General features: G+C 40.7%; 1 protein-coding gene across 3 annotated transcripts; it reads left to right on the top strand.

Annotated features, from left to right (window-relative positions):
- The first annotated feature begins 258 nt into the window (after window positions 1-258).
- On the top strand, window positions 259-19280 carry fech (ferrochelatase). 3 transcript variants are annotated; one of them, XM_054757989.1, is made up of 12 exons: window positions 259-458; window positions 1833-1923; window positions 3803-3922; window positions 4195-4343; window positions 6648-6782; window positions 8872-8978; window positions 9113-9211; window positions 9851-9958; window positions 12677-12841; window positions 14427-14486; window positions 14703-14757; window positions 17354-17505. In XM_054757989.1, the coding sequence occupies exons 1-12, from the start codon at window positions 419-421 to the stop codon at window positions 17362-17364; spliced, it is 1140 nt and encodes a 379-aa protein (XP_054613964.1). In that variant the 5' UTR covers window positions 259-418; the 3' UTR covers window positions 17365-17505. The 3 variants fall into 3 exon arrangements, with proteins under 3 accessions (XP_054613964.1, XP_054613962.1, XP_054613963.1); XM_054757987.1 differs by lacking the exon at window positions 14703-14757 and having other exon boundaries at window positions 17354-19280; XM_054757988.1 differs by lacking the exon at window positions 17354-17505 and having other exon boundaries at window positions 14703-17340.
- Window positions 19281-20832: the final 1552 nt, after the last annotated feature.

Below are 20832 nucleotides of genomic sequence, written 5' to 3'. Positions count from 1 at the left end.
ACAATTTAGTGAGGCTTTATGCATGTGTATATTTAGCATTTTAAGACAATTGTCTGCAGTTATTCATCCATATCACAATCAGATCCAAATGTATCCCCCACACTTATCGCCATTTTAAACCTAGAATGTTTGCACGTCATCTTGTTGTAAGTAGACATGAAAAGTAACAAAAAAAAAAACATGTTCGCATGTTTTAATTTCAAACAGCACCGGAAGTACTGATGTACATGCTTGGTAACTTCACCAGTTCTGGGACACGGCCAGCTGTTGGTGGTAGCTGAAGGAATCTAGTTGGTATATCGGACAAGGAAACACACGGGAAGGACAAACAGGCAGTCGTGGGGGGAGTTAAAGAGACCAGAAGTGTACTTCGTCTTTATTAGGGTGACTTCTCCGGAGACAGCGACTGGAAACTACAATGATGGCAGTCCTGGGCAGCGCCGGTCGCTTGATTCACTGTGAGTGGTACTGTACAGCTAAGTTAGCTCCGACAAAGCTATCTTTGTACACATTATTTGCAATTTATTTACACGCGGTTCAGTGCAACTGACTATTTTTTAAGTATTATATATGATTTGGGCTTGGTTACCATTGGCAAATATGCAATGTGTAGTCTTGCGTGCACGCACAGCAACACACAGATGACATTGGCAGCAGTTTCGTAAATAAGCGAAAAGCTCAAAAGGTTAGACACACATAACTTCCGGTAAGGATTTTCCAAAATAAACAATAATGCTTGTGACTTTAATTGGCGTTCCCGTGTATAGTTATTTCTCACAACACGAATTACCTCGTATACTCTTGGTGATTCCTGTATGTTAGTCTGGTACTATGTTCCTACATTAGGAATCGAAACATTTATGCCCGGCTCTCAGACGTGGGACTTTTATTACGCAAACAATATCGTAATATCCGTTACTGTTTAACCACAAATTCAGTGTGTCTTTACACAACTCAACATGAGTGCGCGTTACGGTTCAGTTATTTTGCCTGGTAAAATTTAATATTTCCTATGTGTTGACCTTAGTAATATCTATGTGAATAAGACATATTACCATTTAGCGAGGGAAGCATTTAGTCTGAGTTACACAATTTCAGCGTTTTGAACTTGCATAATCTCAGCCGGAGCCCTCCTGGCGGTGTTTCAGGGTATTACACAATGAGAAATAAACGGCTCCTGTAAGATATCCTGTATACAGTATATATATCTTTAAAATACAGCGTTTATATATGTACTCTTCTACTTGAAGCGTGTAAAATTTTTTGTATAAATATTGGTGGTACTAGTTATTATTAAAGCATATTTTACTTCATCGTAATACTTAATACTAGTATTAAATTTATTTTATTGACAACATGTATCTCTATTACTGTCTTATTTACAAAATAAGGTTATTATCACTAGGACCTTATATAATACAGTATTGCTTGAAAAAATGTGACTACAGTGCATCTGGTATTCGTGCAAGTATTCGCAGCGCTTCACTTTTTTTTTTTGTTAAGTTACACAATGCTTCTCAAATAGCGGGGCGGGCAACCCTGTGGGGGGGTGTGTGTGTGTGTGTGTGTGTGTGTGTGTGTGTTTCTCAATAGTATTTAAAAGCGGGGTGGTCCCCATTGGTGACATGGCAGAAAATGATTGAGAACCACTGAGTTACAGCATCATTCTAAAATGAAATCATTTCATTTTTCTACGTACAACACACCATGATGTCAAGACGAAAAGTTTTATTTAATGGTTGCAAATGTATTAAAAAAACCCAACATATACATAATCCCAGTCATAAAGATGATATTGTTATCATATTTTAATTGGTTTTGTTGTGCTGCAGTTGCCAGGAGCAGTGTCAGTCTGTGCATGAGGCGACGCTCCACTGTTGCAGCTTTGGCCCAGAATGCCACCCCGGAGACACAAGACAATAGGTGAAACACTCATATCCCCTAATGATTATGGTTTTGAATTGTTCTAATATGCTCTAATATGCTTTTACAACAGAACAGTATATTAAAGAAAAGTGTAATGTGCATCATTGATTGTCAATAGACAGGTCTTTCCATGACGCGGTGCAGTTCTACACCACTTCATACTACATCCACCCAGAACTATACTGTTTTACCCAAATTTATAACCTGCAAGGCATGCCCGGAAGCCCCGCACTTCTCCAACAGGAAGTTACCCAACATTCCCTGTGGGTTTTCAGTTAGTATAAAATAGTATTGTTTTGCATGTATTGGTGTGTAAGCCAGGGGTGCTCACACTTTTTCAGCATGCAAGTTACAAGTCGGCATGATCTATCTGATACTATAAAACATACGTACAACATATACATAAAATGTAACTGGTAGTCTTTGGAAACTACTACACTAAATACCAATGATTAGTATTACACATTCACAGTTTAAAAGTTTACAGGTAATCAAAGGAGCTGATATCATTCAATAATTCACAATTCAATTCAATAGCGTAGCGTTCATTAGACACACAGTTCATGTATTGCGTGAAGTTAGCTAACTGCAAATGCTAGCATTTGCTGTCAAACATTACCGATATACAAGAAATGAAAATGATTATATAAAAGACAATGCAGCCGAAGTCAAGGCAACACATTGAAAAGGTTTCAGCAATGGGCACATTTTCCAATTATTCATGACGTAATAGTTTAAACAGGCGGAAATGTACAAAACCTGCATTTCTATAGTGGAGTTCAGGACACGAAGCAAAGCCATCAAATAATTCACTTTTTTTGTACGTAACTAGCCGCTACAAATGAACGGATAATTTTTGTTATCGATATAGGCATCTTACTGCCGAGTTAGTTTATTCGTAATCAGAATAATAAAAATGAAAGCTGCATCTCTGTGTGTAGCTTGAGACGTCTGCTCACCACTTTGTCTTTGCCGCGGGAGGAGCGCCAGCGAATCACGAGGGGAGCTTAATGTCAGCTGGCTGAAGTGACATTTATGCCATCGACCCACACTACCTTCGCGATCGACGTTATGGGCACCGCTGGTGTAAGCATTTAATTTGATATCTGCATAGTCCGTGTGATGCAGTTCCATTGTGTTTCCCATGTGTTACTTGTTATTTTGGGTTGTACTGTGAATAATTATAGTCGTCCCTTGTTTGTCGCGGTTAATTGGTTGCAGACCCGGCCGCGATAAGTGAATCTCTGCGAAGTAGGATTCCATATTAGTAAACGGACAAAGGACCAAAAAACTTACCACTTCCACACGGAACGGGAGGAGAAACCCTCCCCCCCCCCCACTCGATCTCAGCTATTGCATGTTTGCCTCAGCCATGGCATGTCGGCTCGGCTCCGCTGGCTCAGTAGTCAGCCTCCATGCAGTGTGAAAGGTGATTTCATCAAATGTCACATCTCATAACAATACTTCCGCCTGAATGCTACAATAATAGGCCATAGTGAACCACGAAAGAGCGATTGTTTATTGATTATTGTTTGAAAACCCACGATATAGTGAGGGAGCGATATTCGAATCGCGATATAGCGAGGGACAAATGTACTTGCGTTCTTTTTGCCATGCTGAGAATGCAACTCCCATGAATAGCAGGGATTTACTGTATAGCGAATGGGATACAGTGCAGGGACGTTATTGCAAACAACAACCCAATGATTGTGGAGTCACTACCTATTTGACAGTCAATATAGGCTGATTTATTTGCACACCTGTTATATTGGATATCTTTAGCTTGTACCTAATGTTGTGGTCAGTGAGTGTATACCATACAGACACGTTTATTAAGAAACAGCGAGCCTGACACAAATGAATACCTGTTGTGCAGGAAACCGAAGACAGGCATCCTGATGCTGAACATGGGAGGACCTGAGAAACTGGAAGATGTGCATGACTTCCTGCTGAGGCTCTTCATGGACACCGACCTGATGAAACTCCCAGTACAGAAGTATGACCTGTTATTTACAACGACATGTGTTTTATGGGGAATGTCGCACATTTCAAACACCACTATTTAGTTTATTTGATACATTTCCGAAGGTGAATGTTGGACTGCTTTGTGTGTCTTTCATTTGAATTCAGGGTGGCTCACTTAAAAAGCAGCTTTATCATTGCAAGAGCTGACTTTTCTGTCTGTCGGTCAGGGTCTCCTTGCTGTTCATCGTGTTTAATCTTCAAGTGTAATCGTCGTGACGCGACTGTTGCTCTCCTGCTCCACAGTAAGCTGGGTCCATTCATTGCTAAGCGCCGCACTCCAAAGATCCAGGAGCAGTACAGTAAGATCGGAGGCGGCTCCCCCATCAAACGCTGGACCTCCATGCAGGGGGAGGGTATGGTGAAGCTGCTGGATGAGATGAGCCCTGAAACAGGTGACAAAATCTGTGCAATGCTTGTCTCGTTTGCAAATTAAAATTAAATACTGAAATCGTGGTCATTAATGTACATTTTTTTTGGACAAAAATGTGAAAAAGCTCGTTTCATGTCAAAGTGAAAACAGATATTTACAAATTTGTGTACATTAATTGCAAATATGTATTGGTATAATAAAATATAACAAATTTATATAAGGTAAAGTAAATGACTACACCCCTTCAGGTCAGTATTTAGTAGACGCACCTTTGGCTGCAATTTGGCCCCTTTTTTAATTGTCCCTGAGCATATTGTAAAAATAAAATACAATCATTACTATTGAGATATATTATTAGATATTACACTAATTTGCTTTGTGACTTACAACACAAAACTAAGATGTGGATGGTTTGTTCAGTAGCTTAGCTTATGTTGACTCAGTGCTTCTCAAATAGTGGGGCGGGCCTCCCCTGGGCAGGGGTGCGATGGAGGGGTGTGACTTTCAATATCAGTTCAGACCTGCCAACATGTATGAATTTGTCGTACTCAGCATGCAATCTGACTCTTCGCTACTCTCCATATTTTGCATTTGGCTAGTTTCAGTTTTGAGTTCAGTCTGTACAGTACAGATAAATAGATATCACTTTCTCAACAGTATTTCAAATCGGGGCGGGGGGGCGCGAAAACATTTTTGTCCCCCAGCGGGGGCATAACAGATGATAATTGAGAACCACTTTATTGACCTCAATTGAATTGGTTTTAATGTCTTTAATGCACAAAATATATCAAACTGGCCTCCCTGTTATTCAGTGTTTGTGTATGCGGCTCTCTGTTGATAAAATTTTGGCATCTTCGGCTGCAGTGTGTGAGTGTAAAATGAAGATAGCGACACACTGGAGGAGTGGCTGCTAACACGCCTGCTGCACACCTCCCTGATAACGACACAGGCTGTGATCAGCAGTTAGAAAAAAACTGACAATACAACGCAATCCACAGTGGGTATCTGTCCTCCACACCGCTAAAACTGTTATAGTACGGTGGTACCTCGGTTTTTGACATTGGGCTGTTCCAAAGGGTCCGTCGAAAGCCAAATTGTACAAAAACCGAAACAATTTTTCCCATAGGAAACACTGTTAATCCAATTAATCTGTTCCATACATCAAAAATGTTCACACAAAACACTTTCAACAGAGAGCAATTATAGTTTTACTTGCAGAAAACAAAGCGAAATGCATATACAGTGGTGTGAAAAAGTGTTTGCCCCCTTCCTGATTTCTTATTTTTTTGCATGTTTGTCACACTTAAATGTTTCACATCATCAAACAATTTAAATATTAGTCAATGACAACGCAATTGAACACAAAATGCTGTTTTTAAATGAAACTTTTTATTATTAAGGGAGGAAAAAAAATACAGACCTGCCCCGCGTTGCACCCCCCTTAACTAAGATTAGCTGCGATCTAATCTGGTCTAGTCTGGAAAAGGTTATGAAACCATTTCTAAAGTGTTGGGACTCCAGCAAACCACAGTAAGAGCCATTATCCACAAATGGAGAAAACATGGAACAGAGGTGAACCTTCTCAGGATTGGCCAGCCAACCGATATTACCTCAAGAGGTCACAAAACTAACCACAACAACATCCAAAGAATTGCCTCACTTGCCTCAGTTAAGGTCAGTGTGCATGACACTGGCCAAAAACAGCCTGCATGGCAGAGTTCCAAGACGAAAACCACTGTTGAATGAAAAGAACATTAAGAAAACATCTTGATGATTCCTTTGGGAAAATACTCTGTGGTCTGACGAGACAGAAGTTGAACATTTTGGAAGGTGTGTGTCCCATTACATCTGGCGCAAAACTAACACGGCATTTCAGAAAAAGAACATCATACCAACAGTAAAATATGGTGGTAGTGTGGTGGACTGATATGTTTGGCTACACAATAACCGAGACAGTGTACAAAAACAGAGACGTATTTATGGAAGTATAGTAATCCCTGGTTTATTGTGGTTAATTGGTTCCAGAGCCGACCGTGATAAGTGAATTTCCGCTAAGTAAGTTTCCTTATTTATAAATCAAATATTTTTGTACTTAGAGCATCGAAAACTTGTTTACTACCTTCTAAATGCGTTTTTAACGTTATTAGAGCCCTCTAGACATGAAATAGCACCCCTGTAGTCACCACAAAGTTCAAAGCATGAAGTGGCGTGGGACTACTGGAATTTTCACCAAAAAAGCGAATCCTGTGAAAGCCGATGTAGCGCGGTATTACACACCAACACATCTGTCTCATTATGCAATTTTGTCTTTTTCCTGACCATTCAGCTCCTCATAAATTCTACATCGGTTTCCGGTATGTGAACCCACTGACTGAGGAGGCCATTGAGGAGATGGAGAAAGATGGAGTCGACCGAGCTGTGGCCTTCACACAGTACCCTCAGTACAGCTGCTCCACCACAGGTCACAGACGCTCATCATACACTGTACAGTAGATACCGCACGCTACAGTACATATAGAAGAGATACATGTGGTTGAGGCTGACACTGATTCACTCTAATTATATCGTAATGACAAATATGTTCAAGTCCTTCCATCACTCACAGCTATGAGGGGAGTAAGCTTGACCAAACATATTAGAAATCCACTTTTCCGTCCATTTTCTACTGCTTCAAGGTTACAGGTGAGCTGGAGCCCATCCCAGCTGACTACACCATGCACTTACAATTAATCTCATATAAAACAGACACATGACTGCTAATGTATGGAATCCTTTCATGTGTCATATTTAGAGGAAAATATTGTACACAGGTAATAATAATTTAGTATATTCTGAATGGGGGGTCGGGATGGCTCAGGTAGTAGAGTGGTCGTCTCCCAACCTGAAGGTTGCGGGGTCTGATCCTCCGTCCTCCCGTGATGGGGTCGAAGTGGCAAGATACTGAACCCCCAGTTGTTCCTGATGCTGCGTCATCAGTAGGTAAATGTGCTAGCAGTGTCAAAGCGCTTTGAGTGACCAAGACGGTTTAATAACGCCACTACTACTTCCACTTTAATAATATTACATGTATTTTACTGCAAAGGTTAAAAACATAAAAGAAAATAAATAAAAAAGCCTTGTCATGTACACTCCTGATCACAATTTTAAGACCAGTTGAAAAATTGCAAGAATTTACATTTTTCACTGAACCCACCCCTAAATAGAAATAAAATGTTCAAAAAAGGACTCAGCAATGAGTAGCTGCACCATTCTTGTTAATCACCTCAAAAATCCACAATCTGGAACTGATATCCATTTTTGTAAACCTCCCTTGCCATCCATCCCCAAATGTTCCCAATTGGATCTAGATCAGGGGAACACTCAGGATGGTCCAAAAGAGGGAGCTTATTCCTCCTTTTGTCAGGCTGGCATTGTGAAGTGCAGCGTTGTCCTGTTGAAAAGGCCAGTCATTACCACACAGACCACGGCCTTCAGTCGTGAGAGATGACCCCTGCGACATCTCCACATCGCCAGCTACTGTTTGACGCCACTGCACAACATTAAGTTCCATTGTTCCCTTGTTCCATTGAAGGAAAAAGCACCCTAGATAGTGATGATGCCCCCGCCGCTGCGCCGTGTGGAGCATCTCAGGTGGGATCTCCTTGTCATGCCAGTCATGTCAACGTTCCATTTTTTCTCATCAGAGAATAAAACTTTCTTCCACCTTTCAATGTCCCATGTCAGGTTCTCTCATGCAAATTCCAAACTAGAAATTTTGTGGCATTGAAGGAGGCGAGGCCCTTCTCTCGCAGATGCCGTGTGATGGTTATTGGACTGCACTCAGCACCAGTAACGACCTTCATTTGGGCCGATTATCGTCCCGTGTCTTAATGGGCAACCAATCGGATCCTCCAGCTCAGGGCCGGTGACACTTTTTGGGTCTACCACTTGACTTTTTTGTTCCATAACCCTCGGGATCTATGAAGAAGTTTCAAATGACTGTCGTACTGCGTCCAACCTCGGCAGCAATGGTACGATGCGAGAGACCTTGCCTCTCCAGCTCAACAATTCAACCGCGTTCAAAGAGAGAAAGCTTTTATGCCTTTGCCATCAAGAACCTCCTTAACAGTGCAAAATGTAAATTCTTAAAATGTTCAACTGGACTTAAAATTACAGCCAAGCTATTAGTTCCTCTTCGTCTTTTTAAGCTACTTTGTTCACATTTGCAAACTTCCTTTCTCATGAGCACCGTGTCAAATCACATTCAAATTGTCAACTTTTAAAAGTGAATTATTTTGAGAGATTTGCCCAATTCCTTTTTAAAATGTATAATTTATAAAACTATATTCATTATTAATTAATTATGTTACCGCCAGACATGAATACATCGCCCAAATTGTATTGCTCCCCGCTTTTTATATAAAATTGTATGAAATATTACGTCGTGAATTCAACCGTATTCTGTTAAAACAGGTGATAACATTTAAACCCAATGAAATCAAAAGAATCGGACATATATGCTTGTTCTTAATAAATAAAGTATTTGTTTTTCTTTTTTGTTTTGCAAACAGGCAGCAGTCTAAACGCCATCTACCGATACTATAGAAACAGAGGCGACAGGCCCAAAATGCGCTGGAGTGTCATCGACCGTTGGCCCACACACCCTCTTCTGGTGGAGGTTAGACAAACACACACACACACACACACACACACAAATATATCACAACAGGGCAAATAATTAGAAGCATAGAAGGCTAAAATACATACAGTATTCGCCGAATGAATAATACTTTTTTGTGTTTGTGCTTGCAGTGTTTTGCGGAACATGTCAGTAATGAGCTGCTGAAGTTTCCAGAGGAGAAGAGAGACGACGTTGTCATTCTCTTCTCCGCACATTCACTTCCTATGGCTGTAAGTGCAATCTCAACTCCTAAATGACGTTTAAACCTTAAACATTGCATCCTCTGCTACAGTCACACAATACAAATGTTATCAGTGGTATCAGTTGAACAATATACGTCTGCCTCCCAACCAGACGACTCGTCCTTACCAGTGTGGGGCAAATTACTTTTAAAATAGTAATTAATTATAATTACTAGTTACTTTCCCCCAAAAAAGTTATTGAATTAGTGACAGAATTACTCCTTCATAAAAGTTACTTCTTTGGGAAAAAAAAAAAACTTAAAATATGTAAAATAATTCCGATTTAGCATTGTACTGTGTACATCAGATTAATGCTGAGAGTTTATGCAATTTTCTACGAAGACGCTAGGGGGCAGTGTTGTCCTGCGAGTGAGCAACCACAACTGTCATTCTCGAGCTGTGTAGTACGTAGAAGTGACAACATGGCATCTGAAGCGACGTCTAGATTGTCGATATAGTAGATATCAGTGCATATTTGCGTAATAACAGGCCACATTGGTAATGGTAACAACGTTGAAACGTTTGAAATAGTAATTCATTAGACTGGAAAACGACGATACATTTTTAAATGCCGTTAATGCTCAACGCTGGTCATCATTGACGTTTACTGTTGTGTAATGTGTGCAGGTTGTAAACAGAGGTGACCCGTATCCCCAGGAAGTGGGAGCCACAGTTCAGAGAGTTATGGAGAGACTAGGACACTGTAACCCTTACAGACTAGTGTGGCAATCCAGGGTAATGTCTCACACACACACACACACACACACACACGCACATCTCATTACGCTGCTGATTCAGTGGTTCTGTCTGGTGGTGATCTGGTTAATTTCCATTTATGAAACAGCTTAGTATGGATCCTGTAAACATAACCATATACAGTGGAACCTTGGTTAGCGTCCTTAATCCCTTCCAGAAAGTCTGACTCTAGCTGAATTGTAGGTTACTCTTATCGAATCAATTTTTCCCATAAGAAATAATGTAAATCCCATTAATCTGTTCCAGAAAGCCAAAAATGTTAACACAAAACACATTTTTATAGTTTTGCAATTATAGTTACACATAGTACATGTACAAAACACTTAAAAATGTATATATAAATAAGGGATGCATTACCAGTATCGATCACCAAGGACTTTTTATGTGTATTGTTTTTTAAATTTAGATTTATCTGTAGTTTGTGCACACCTGAAAGTAAGAACAACTCAAACAAAGTTGGATTTGACAAACTGTATCTGTAGATTTGTCCTAACCAAATATCGTGACATCACTACCATGAAGAAAACATTCAAAACTATAACATTGGCAGCTCAGAAGTACAAATCGTGGCGCCAAAGGGTTTACTAACCGACAAAAGCCGGTATCTTCACAAAGGAAAAGGGCTGGTCTTCCAGCGTGATCATTTCCATGATGGAATCACAGATCCCTTTAGCCTTCGGGTCGTCTCTGGCAAACTTTTTGCACTTTTCAAATGCTGCGGCGATAGGAACAAGCCTTAGGCCCCGGGGCGTTGTAATGACGCTGGTGTTTCAGCTGCCTGATAAGGTTTGATGTGTTGTTTTTTTTCCCTCATCGAAGAATGTTTGCAGAGTATTTGGAGCATATGGCTAAATGTCTTCCTCTGAAACAGTCACAAGTCCCACATGATCGACGCCATGCTTGTTTACAAGTGAGCTCATGGGAAGTCACGACAAGCTGTTGGCAGCACAGCACAGAAAAGGATTGCTTGATACCGATAATTATGGGGCCGATATGAGGGTATTATCATCGACACTATGCGACTGTGAGCTCAAGACAGATACCACCTTTTTGTTGTTGTGGTTATTTCTTGAATTCAAGAGTGTTTCTCACATTCTTTATCAAAATGCTGCCACTTGCAACTTTCTTTGGCTCCATTTTGGGTTATTTTTAGCAGAGACATGGCGTAACTGTGTTAGTTAGCACAGAACTACAGTCAAGTGTTGAGGACATCATAGGCTGGCGATGGCGGTGACTTCCGCGGCCTGTTTTGATTCATTTTCCAAAAGAATGAAGAACACAGTTGGAGTCACGCTGTCTATCAATAACAGGAGAAGACGCGCGCAATATAACGGGAAAATGTACGCAAACAGAGGCAAAATTTTGCTGGAAAATTTCTACGTCGACCTAAAACCTGGGGCGTACGCTAACCAAGGTTCCACTGTAAATAGACTGTTCCAGTTTCTGTAGTTTGTAGCGTGAATTCCCTCAAAAAGCACCATGCTTATGTTTATATTCACAAATCATGTTACCTTCAGAGAAACTTCGATGCCACGCAGCGATGTCCAAACGCTCCAAACAGAAATGATCCACCACGAAGAAGACACAGACACCATAAACCAAAATAGGAAAATGCTGCAAATGCCACAAACACACGCCCGAAAACGCATGCGTAGGAGAAATGCTGTAAGTTCACCAAACAAAACGGAAGCTAGCTAGCCTAACAGGGTGCCAGACGTCTTTAAAGACTTAAGATGTAATATTTTACACTATTACAGAGCAACGATTTTTACGTCCTTGTGTTTTAACCAAGACATAAAGAAATATGTACCCTTTCATTCCGCCTACTTTCTTCTGGGAATCCAGCTCATGTCTTTAAAGACAGATCTCATTCACGTCAGGCGCCCCTGGTATCCAGGCTAACCTAGGTTTTGTTCCGTGAGCTTGCAGCATTGCTCTCATGCTTGGGTTTTCTGGGACTTGTGTGTGTTTTTGGCGTTTGTTGCATTTATTTTTGAGCCTGCAGCATTTATGTCATTAGACTATTTTCCTATTGCATGTTTTTCATGGTGTTTTTACGTGTTTACCCCTGCTGGCCACCGTAATCATTCACATATCTGTAGCATGAATTGCTTTTGTAGAAAAAACGGCAGTTAGTGCCATTGCCAGGTAATAGTCAATGTGCCTACTCAGTGGCATATTTTTACACCGGATGATTTTCCTGACGCAACCCTAGCTGGGAATTCTGCCATGAAAGACAGACGTGTGTAGCACTACACCACTAAGGATGTCACATGTATATTATCAGTGACAAAATGCATCGGGTAAATCAAGGGTGCCGCATACTGAAAAATGAAGGGATGTGGGGTCCGTTTTGATATTTTGAATTGTAAATATTTCAACTTCTTTTCATTTACATGATACATTTTTGCTCTTTCTTATTAGTTTTGTTGTTTAGTCGTATTTTTAGAATGTGCAAAACAAGGGTCGCACTTTTGACATCGCCATAACATACTGTATAAACTCTGTTTTATGTTTATGCCTTCCAGCGTTGTTATCTTACTTTGCCACCACAAGATGGCGTCACCTCTCAATAGTGAAGGAGTCACTTCCCCCCACACACACACACACACAATATTCAGGGTGTGCAAGACAGGTTGTGATATCACCACACTGACACAATGTCATGTCCATTCCTCGTTTCCTGCATTTGCTCAGGTGGGGCCGATGGCGTGGCTCGGGCCGCAGACGGACGAGGTCATCAAAGGTCTTTGTGAAAGGGGGAAGAAGAACATCCTACTCGTGCCAATCGCCTTCACCTCCGATCACATAGAGACATTACACGAGCTGGACATCGAGTATGGGCAGGTGCTGGGAGAGGAGGTGAGGACGTTCATGTCATTCTTAGATACCGAATGTCTGCCAGCAGTCTTGCTTGATTCTAGTTGGCGGCAGGAAAAACTTTACATGGAGTCGTGGTATAAATTATAAATAACCAGTCACACTCACATGGACAATTTAAGAGTCTCTATTATCCTATCATGCATGTTTTTGGACCGTGAGAAGAAGCACCCAGAGAAAACACAAACAACAAAGCACAAACAACATGACACACATGTCCCAACGAAGTTTCAAAGCAAGATCTCTTGACTGTGAGGCAGTCATGCCCTCTTAAAGCAAGCCATATATTGCAAATAACCGTTAAAATGACATAGGCTGTTCATCAGCGGAGCAAAGGTTTAAGACTAAAGCTCAAAAACTCCCAAAACCCCCTAAAATAGAAATAAAATGTTCAAAAAACACTCAGTAATGAGTAGCTGCGCCATTCTTTTAAGTGTGACAAACACGCAAAAAAGATATCAAGAAGGGGGCAAAGACTTTTTCACACCACTGTAGGATCAAGTGACATTCTCACAGTGTCTGCCTGTGTCGGACATTTCGCCAGCATCCCAGTGCTGTCTGTAGGAAGGCACCAGCAAGGTGACCACAGATCAATTTGACTGGTGCCACTAAGACACGCAGCAACACAAATGCACTTTTTATGCACCCTCATAGGCAGAAATTATACGCTTTTAATTAAAGTTAAACTCACACAAATCCTGTGTGAGTTTTCCATTTCCCAATGCCTTCAGTGTCATTTTCAATCATCAGTGGTCCTCACAAAAATGCCCCCAACAGCCAACTGCAGTCTGATCCGCTTCAAGTGTCTCAACAGCCAAGAAAATGAAACCTGCAGTTGAGAATAATTGCAATCTCAGAACAAAACGCTTGTGTTTCTTGGGGGGGGAAAAAAATGGACGGACAAATGAAAACACTTACGTTCGCTCGCTTTACTAGGTTGAACTTTAAAGATACTTTTCGCCATCCACTCTAAGCGGAGTACACACTGTGACCTGTTGGATAAAACAACATCATGATCAAATGTAGTGGAGCCCTGCATAAGTCGCTGATTTTGGAGCAAAACATTTTTTATCTGGGAAATAATATAATCTTCATAATTGGCTCGTTCATTGGTTGAAAACCCATCTCACATCTGCACAGAAGCTAGTCAGAGGCAGCGTATCGGCTTCGTGTACGCTCACTCACGGTGCAACCAAAACTTACACATGTGGAACGCACACTGTAACTACCACACGGGACTATGTGGCTATTGAAATAGATGCTTACGCACTAACATACATGCAAAACAATACTATTTTATGCTAATGTATAACCCGCAAGGTATGCTGGAAAGCCCACACGCACGCTTCCCCATCAAGAAGTTCCCCAGCATACCTCGCAGGTTATAAATCAGTATAAAATAGTATTGTTTTGCACGTGTATTATGGGCTACACAGGCTACTCGTTATTTTTAGTTTCACTGCGAGACTGCAGTCACATTTTTAGGTCGTAATCTCTGTGGCAAACAGTATGAACATTGGAAATTGTGCGTATTTGTGTTTAAGGGGCTTTTTTTCTATCTTATCAGTGCGGCGTGGAGAACCTCAGGAGAGCAGAGTCGTTGAATGGAAACCCTCTTTTTATGAAGGTACACACACGCACACACACGCGCACACACTATAAAAAAGCAATTGTGTATGTTATTTAATGAATTCTTCCGTGTTTCACAAATGTTCCCGTTGAAAGATTGGTAATAAAAATCTTCCATCTTGTTGAAGTGCAATTCATTGCGTGTTAATAACATGATAGGCTGCGAAGCTTTGCTTGCTCATGTGTGCCAGAAATGATGTGCTTTATTATGCAGAGCAACACAGTGTCAGGAATCAGAGTGAGAAAAGGCAGAAATGGAAGCTTTGAAGGTACTGTTACTCTTTAAAATGCTGTTCTGTGGAGGAGCGCTATCACCAGCGTTTATGCTAAGTGTTTATTAATGACATTAATTGATTGATGTGTTTGTGTGTCTTTTTTTTATATTTGACTTTTTCATATGTAATATTTTTGGGTGTCTTAAACGGATGAATTGGATTGACATTCTTATGGGAATGATTGATTCGGTTTTTGTCAGGGACAGAGTTCATACCTTTTGCTTCCAAAGTATGTGGACAATGACTTTTTATGATTTTGCCTTCACGCTTTAACCACACCCTGGTGGTTTTGTTTGTGAATCAGTTGAGGTGGTGTGTTTAAGGCAACATCCTTCTTCACCGTGAATAACATGTAGACAGGGTTAGTTGCGAGATTTAAAGCAGGAGGGGAGGTGGGCGACAAGCAGGACAGACACACGGGAGACCACGGCAGACAGTCCAAGTGAACTCCAAGCAGGAGACAGTCGATACATGGATTTCCTCCCTCCCCTCCATCCTTCTTTCCCTCCTTCAGACTGTCCCTTTCTGTCTCCTTTTTGCCTTCCTTCCGCCTGTCCTTCCTTCCTACGTCGTGCACGTGCGCGACAATAGCCAACTCCAACTTTGATACTTGTTTGTTGCACTTTGTGTGCGTGTGTGTGTGTGTGTGTGAGAGAGAGAGAGATGGGTAGTAGAGGTTTATTAAAGTGAGGTGCAGATCAATGAGAATCTTAAGAGCTGACTACAGTAGAACTCAACTGCCCAGCTGGCTGCCTCCTCAAACCCGCTTTTGCTCAGAGACCCCTCGCCAGGCTTGTGTGTGTACTGTGTGTGCGTGCGCGTGTGTGTGTGTGGGTGTGTGTGTGTGTGTAAATCAATAGCCAGGGGATGATTAGTTCGTAGTTACTGAAGGTTTCCTTGGTTTTAGTTTCTCACTGAACAGCATGTGTCTGCTGCCGTCTGCAGCAAAAAAGCAACCTCCATTACCAGAAGTATTGCTGTAGTTAGATAGAGGAAATATTACATTCACGTTTAAATACTGTATGTTCTCCTCCTTTATGTCATTATAGTAGAATTTAAAATGTCACTATGACTGTTTGTAGTTAGGGTTTTGATAACTGCATAAGATGTAGCCTCTTTGACAGGGAGAGATGCTGCAAAGTAGGGGTGTGTGTGTGTGTGTGTGTGTGTGTGTGTGTGTGTGTGTGTGAGTGATACTGCAAACTCCGAAACCAAGTAAATACAGGGCCTGCATTGCTGATACTTTTTACTTGAAATTCTTGCAAAATCAGGGGACGATTTGGTGATTTTGCCTTTAATTTCTTGATAATGATTTTAATCAGAATGCACAGGACAAAGATCGTAGGCGAATACATAAATAAATACAACTTAGTTGTGAACGATGAATGATTATTATTCATGAATAATGTATTGGTATATAAATACATACAACAATATAAGACAGTGTAACAACACAATAATGCAATGATTTCTTTATTACATACAATTGTTTACAGAAAATGAAGTTAATAGTGCAAAACAAGTGAAAGGTAGCAAAAACTACTATTGGCTCCCGTTCAGATCTTTTGGCTATGTCCAAAAAATTATTTTCTGTTATTGTAAACGCACAGTGGTGTAAAAAAGTATTTGCCCCATTCCTGATTTCATATTTTTTTGCATGTTTGTCACACGTAAATGTTGCAGATCATCAAACAAAAGTAAATATTAGTCAATGACAACTGAAGACAAAATGCAGTTTTAAAATTAAACTTAAGTTTCTTAACTTGTTAAGGGAGAGCCATTTTTAAAGCTTTGGGACTCCAGCAAACCACAGTGAGAGCCCTTGTCCACAAATGGCGAAAACATGGAACAGTGGTGAACATTCATAGGTGTGGCCGGCCAACCGAAATTACCCCACTTGCCTCAGTTAAGGTCAGTGTTCATGACTCCACCATAAGAAAAACACTGGGCAAAAACGGCCTGCATGGCAGAGTTCCAAGACAAAAACCACTGCTGAATGAAAAGACACTAAGGCTCGTCTCAACATCTTGATGATCACCAAGTCCTTGGGGAAAATACTCCGTGGTCTGATGAGACAAAAGTTGAACTTGGAAGGCATGTGTCCCATTACATCTGGCGTAAAAGTAACGCCGAATTTCAGAAAAAGAACATCGTACCAGCAGTAAACTATGGTGGTGGTAGTGTGATGGTCTGTTTTGCTGCTTCGTGACCTGGAAGACTTACTGTGATAAATGGAACCATGAATTCTGCTGACCAAAAAATCCTGAAGGAGAATGTCCGGCCATCTGTTTGTGACCTTAAACTGAAACCAACTCGGGTTCTGCAGCACGATAATGATCCAAAACACACCAGCAAGTCCACCTCTGAATGGATGAAGAAAAACAAACCAACCACCACTTCACTTTAACTTAAACATGTTAATTTATATACATATACAGTATATTTTGATGTATAAGTTGCACCTGACGGTGAGTCGCTGGACCAGCCAATGAAAAAATTATGACCGATAGTCTGGAAAATCTGTTTTTGTTGAGTTTAGTTCCAAGGCAAGAAAGGAGTGACGGTGGTTACATGTCCTTGGTCTGTCCAGGCTCTGGCTGAACTGGTCCAATCTCACCTGAAGTCCAATGAGCCGTGTTCCCGCCAGCTGACCCTGCGCTGCCCGCTGTGCACCAACCCCACCTGTGGAGAGACCAAGGCCTTCTTCGCCAACCAGAAACGAACATAGTAACACACGCACACACACACACACGCGCACACACACACAGCGTGAGTGTGTGCTGCCTGTGAAGACACATGGGGGCTGTGTGGACGAGAAGAGCGTCTCCCGTAAGAACATCGAATGTGAAGACGGAAGGCAGATGATTCCTGCAAATCCACCCTGACATCTTGGTTCTTCTCAACACATTTTTAAGGAAAAACATGGAAAATGAAAAGGGGTAAATAAGCTTTTTTTTGGGGTCTGTCATAAGTGTGAAGTTTGTCTTTTGTTTACACGGACAATACAACTGATTGCCAATGTTGCTCCTTTCTGGGATCAGTAGAAAAGCGGAACACCTTGGAATGATCAAAGTGTTGCTAATCATCAATAAGGTGCGCACTGGCACAGCATCATGAATGCAACACAAGCCGCTGGAGGGATAAGTGCTTGAAAGTGTGCGTAGACGAGCGAACCGGTAATCCACAGAAAGCCGTCATTCAGACGACATGAAAATGTATTGTCATTTTGGTTGAGTTCGCTTTTACATTGCATCATCAACAGTCCTGACACATCCCCCCCCTCCCCGCCTCTTGTAGCGATCCAGATTTGAGCACCGCATCCTTGCTACTTCTCCAGCAGTCAATGGGTTGAAAAATGAAAATGTTGCGTTTTGGGAGGGCACCGTTGTATGGCTCAGGTGGTAGAGTGGACACTGAACCCCCAGTTGGTGCTGACGCCGCATCATCAGCAGGTGAATGAGGAGACGCTGGCAAAGCACTTTGAATACCTTGAAGGTATAAAAACGTTACACATGTGAAAGCCCAGTTACCCATTTTTAACAGGCTGGGTGAACATAAAAATCTAAATAAATATGGCCCTGTGCCCTGCTGTTGTTTTTTTTTTTTGTTTTTGCCATAACAATGTGCCTTTTACACTGGTTGCTTTTTATTTAGATTTTTCAAATGAGGCGACGATGTTTGACTTGCCTCAGTCCGGTAGCTCATCGAAACCACCGGCATACTAGCATGACTTTACCAGATGTTTTTAATTTCGCTTCTATATCGACCATCTTCCACTGAAATGCATTTAGGATTGCACTTTACAGCCACGACTCTCACGTCACTTTGCTCCTGCTTCTGCATCATGTTGCTCAAAATTGCTCAAAACCGAGCAAGTCGTTAAACGTCATGGATATTTTATTTTCATTTTTTTTTACCTGATTGTCAGTGTATACTGCTTATGCAGTGTTTGTGCGCAGCAAAATCCGAGAAAGATGTGCTAAAATAAGATTAACAATTAAGTTATGGTCATTGAAAATATAATTTTCACATTTTGAAAAGTTCTTTTTAAATTGTATTTTTTTAAATATATAATTGAATAATTATAGTATTTTTTTTTTTTACTTTTAAACTTAATAATCAAACTCAACCCAGAGCAGTTGCAAATAACTCTTCACCTGTTCCGCTGCCAAATATTGGGTTTTTGCTGTGCACCTGAGAAGTACATTGAGCTCCATTTATAATTAACATCACCCCGTTTTTTTTTCCAGCACTTGTATTTATTTGCTTTTGATTTCTTCTTCTCCGCTTCGTGTTTCCTATATCATTGAGTCATGGGGTGTCAGTATGTCTTCCTGTATAGTGAAACACAATAAACAGCTGACGACGAAACATGAAACGTGTGATTTGTGATGATTGAGAGACAACCCTCATAAAAAGAAAACAAAAACACCCAGAAATAAAACGTATCCACGAGCTGACCAATGTGAACTGCCACTAAAATGAAACTAATAAAATTCCTTTTATGATTTTGCCTCGACATACGCCCGCAATTGATTTGAAATAACCCATAAAAAAGTACAGTGACGCCTGGGTTTTTGTTATTAATTTATTCCAAAAGTTAAAAAAATTGTTTAAAAACATGCATTTTATACGGAATTATAGTTTTACATACAGAAAAAAATAGTTATAAATAATGAATAAAATGGATAAATGAACATTTAAAATCATGCTTACCTTTTATTTAAGCCTCTGACTGATATTATTGGCTGATATTGGCATAAAAATCAGGTATGGAGTCATACTGATATTGTTTTTTCTACCAATAATGATACCAGCACGCAAGCGATGATGTGCTCCACACAAGTTTGCCAGCTCAGTATGTACAGTATGTGGTCTGGAACTATTTCCAAGTTTCGCCTTTGGATTGTACAGTAAATGTGCAATTTGTTATGAAAGTACTGCTTATGCAAGGGGGGAGTAGGGTGTCTTCCTTTGCTAATGTGCTAATTAGACTAATTTTATAAGAGTAATTCCTGGTTTATTGCAGTTAATTGGTTTCAAATCCGACTGTGGTAAGTGAATTTCCGGAATACTTTTGTAGTTAGAGCATAGAAAACCTGTTTACAACCTTCTAAATACAGTTTTTAACATTATTAGAGCCCTCTAGACATGAAATAACACCCCTATAGTCACATTTACATTCATATGACCCAATATAGTTGACATAACAAGAGTAAATAAGGCTTGTGCTCGTATGTGTTGGTATAAATCTGTTCTGCTGTGGACAGGAAGTGACGAGGCTTTTAGTTTGGCGTTGGTTACGGCCGCAGCAGTAGTCAATGTTAGGGATTACAGTGCCTGTTGTGACATCATTCAAACCTGCAATAAAAGCTTGTCGTTCCGGTGATCAAGTCTGGTGCTTGCGTGTCTCACGGAACATTAGTAGCGTTACTGACACCTAGTGACCAGTGTGGAGTACTACTAATTTAGGCAAAAAATACATACAATTTGCTTAAATATACATATAAAAAAACACATATATTAGTTTGAGGGAAGAGCTGCTGCCTGTATCTGTACTGGTTGATATCCGTATCGGTAATGAAGTCCTGGATGATATCAAATATCGGTAAGAAAGCCAATATGGAGCATCTGCGATTAGTCTAATAGAATGTGGCCTATTTAGACATTTAGTGTTATGGCTTGGATGAGAGGATAGAAATAAATCACTTATATCATCTTGTCTTTCATGTTCCTCCATTATTTTTCAATGGCGTTCATTATTTTTAGACTTGATTAGGTTTCACAACCTCCATCTCTCCCTTTTTTTGCATCCTTCCTTTCTACTCTTACATCACTCCCGCTCCCGCTATCACCCTGATGTCCTATTCCTTCCTTTGTCCTCCATCTCCATCATCCATCAGTCCTCATCCCCCTTTTCTTGGTCCTTTCCCAGGCTTTCATTTTCCCCCTTTTTGTCTGTCCAATCGTTCCCACATCTCCCAGCGTGCCCGCCACACCTTTCCATTCATTTCTATCAGCTTTTCTCCCTCTCACCATCCCTCTGTGTGTGTGTGTGTGTTTTCTCCC

The sequence above is a fragment of the Dunckerocampus dactyliophorus genome, chromosome 17 (assembly GCF_027744805.1).
Source record: "Dunckerocampus dactyliophorus isolate RoL2022-P2 chromosome 17, RoL_Ddac_1.1, whole genome shotgun sequence".
Lineage (NCBI taxonomy): Eukaryota > Metazoa > Chordata > Actinopteri > Syngnathiformes > Syngnathidae > Dunckerocampus > Dunckerocampus dactyliophorus.
The sequence above is the reverse complement of the archived record's forward strand: the minus strand, read 5'-3'. Positions and strand labels throughout refer to the sequence as shown.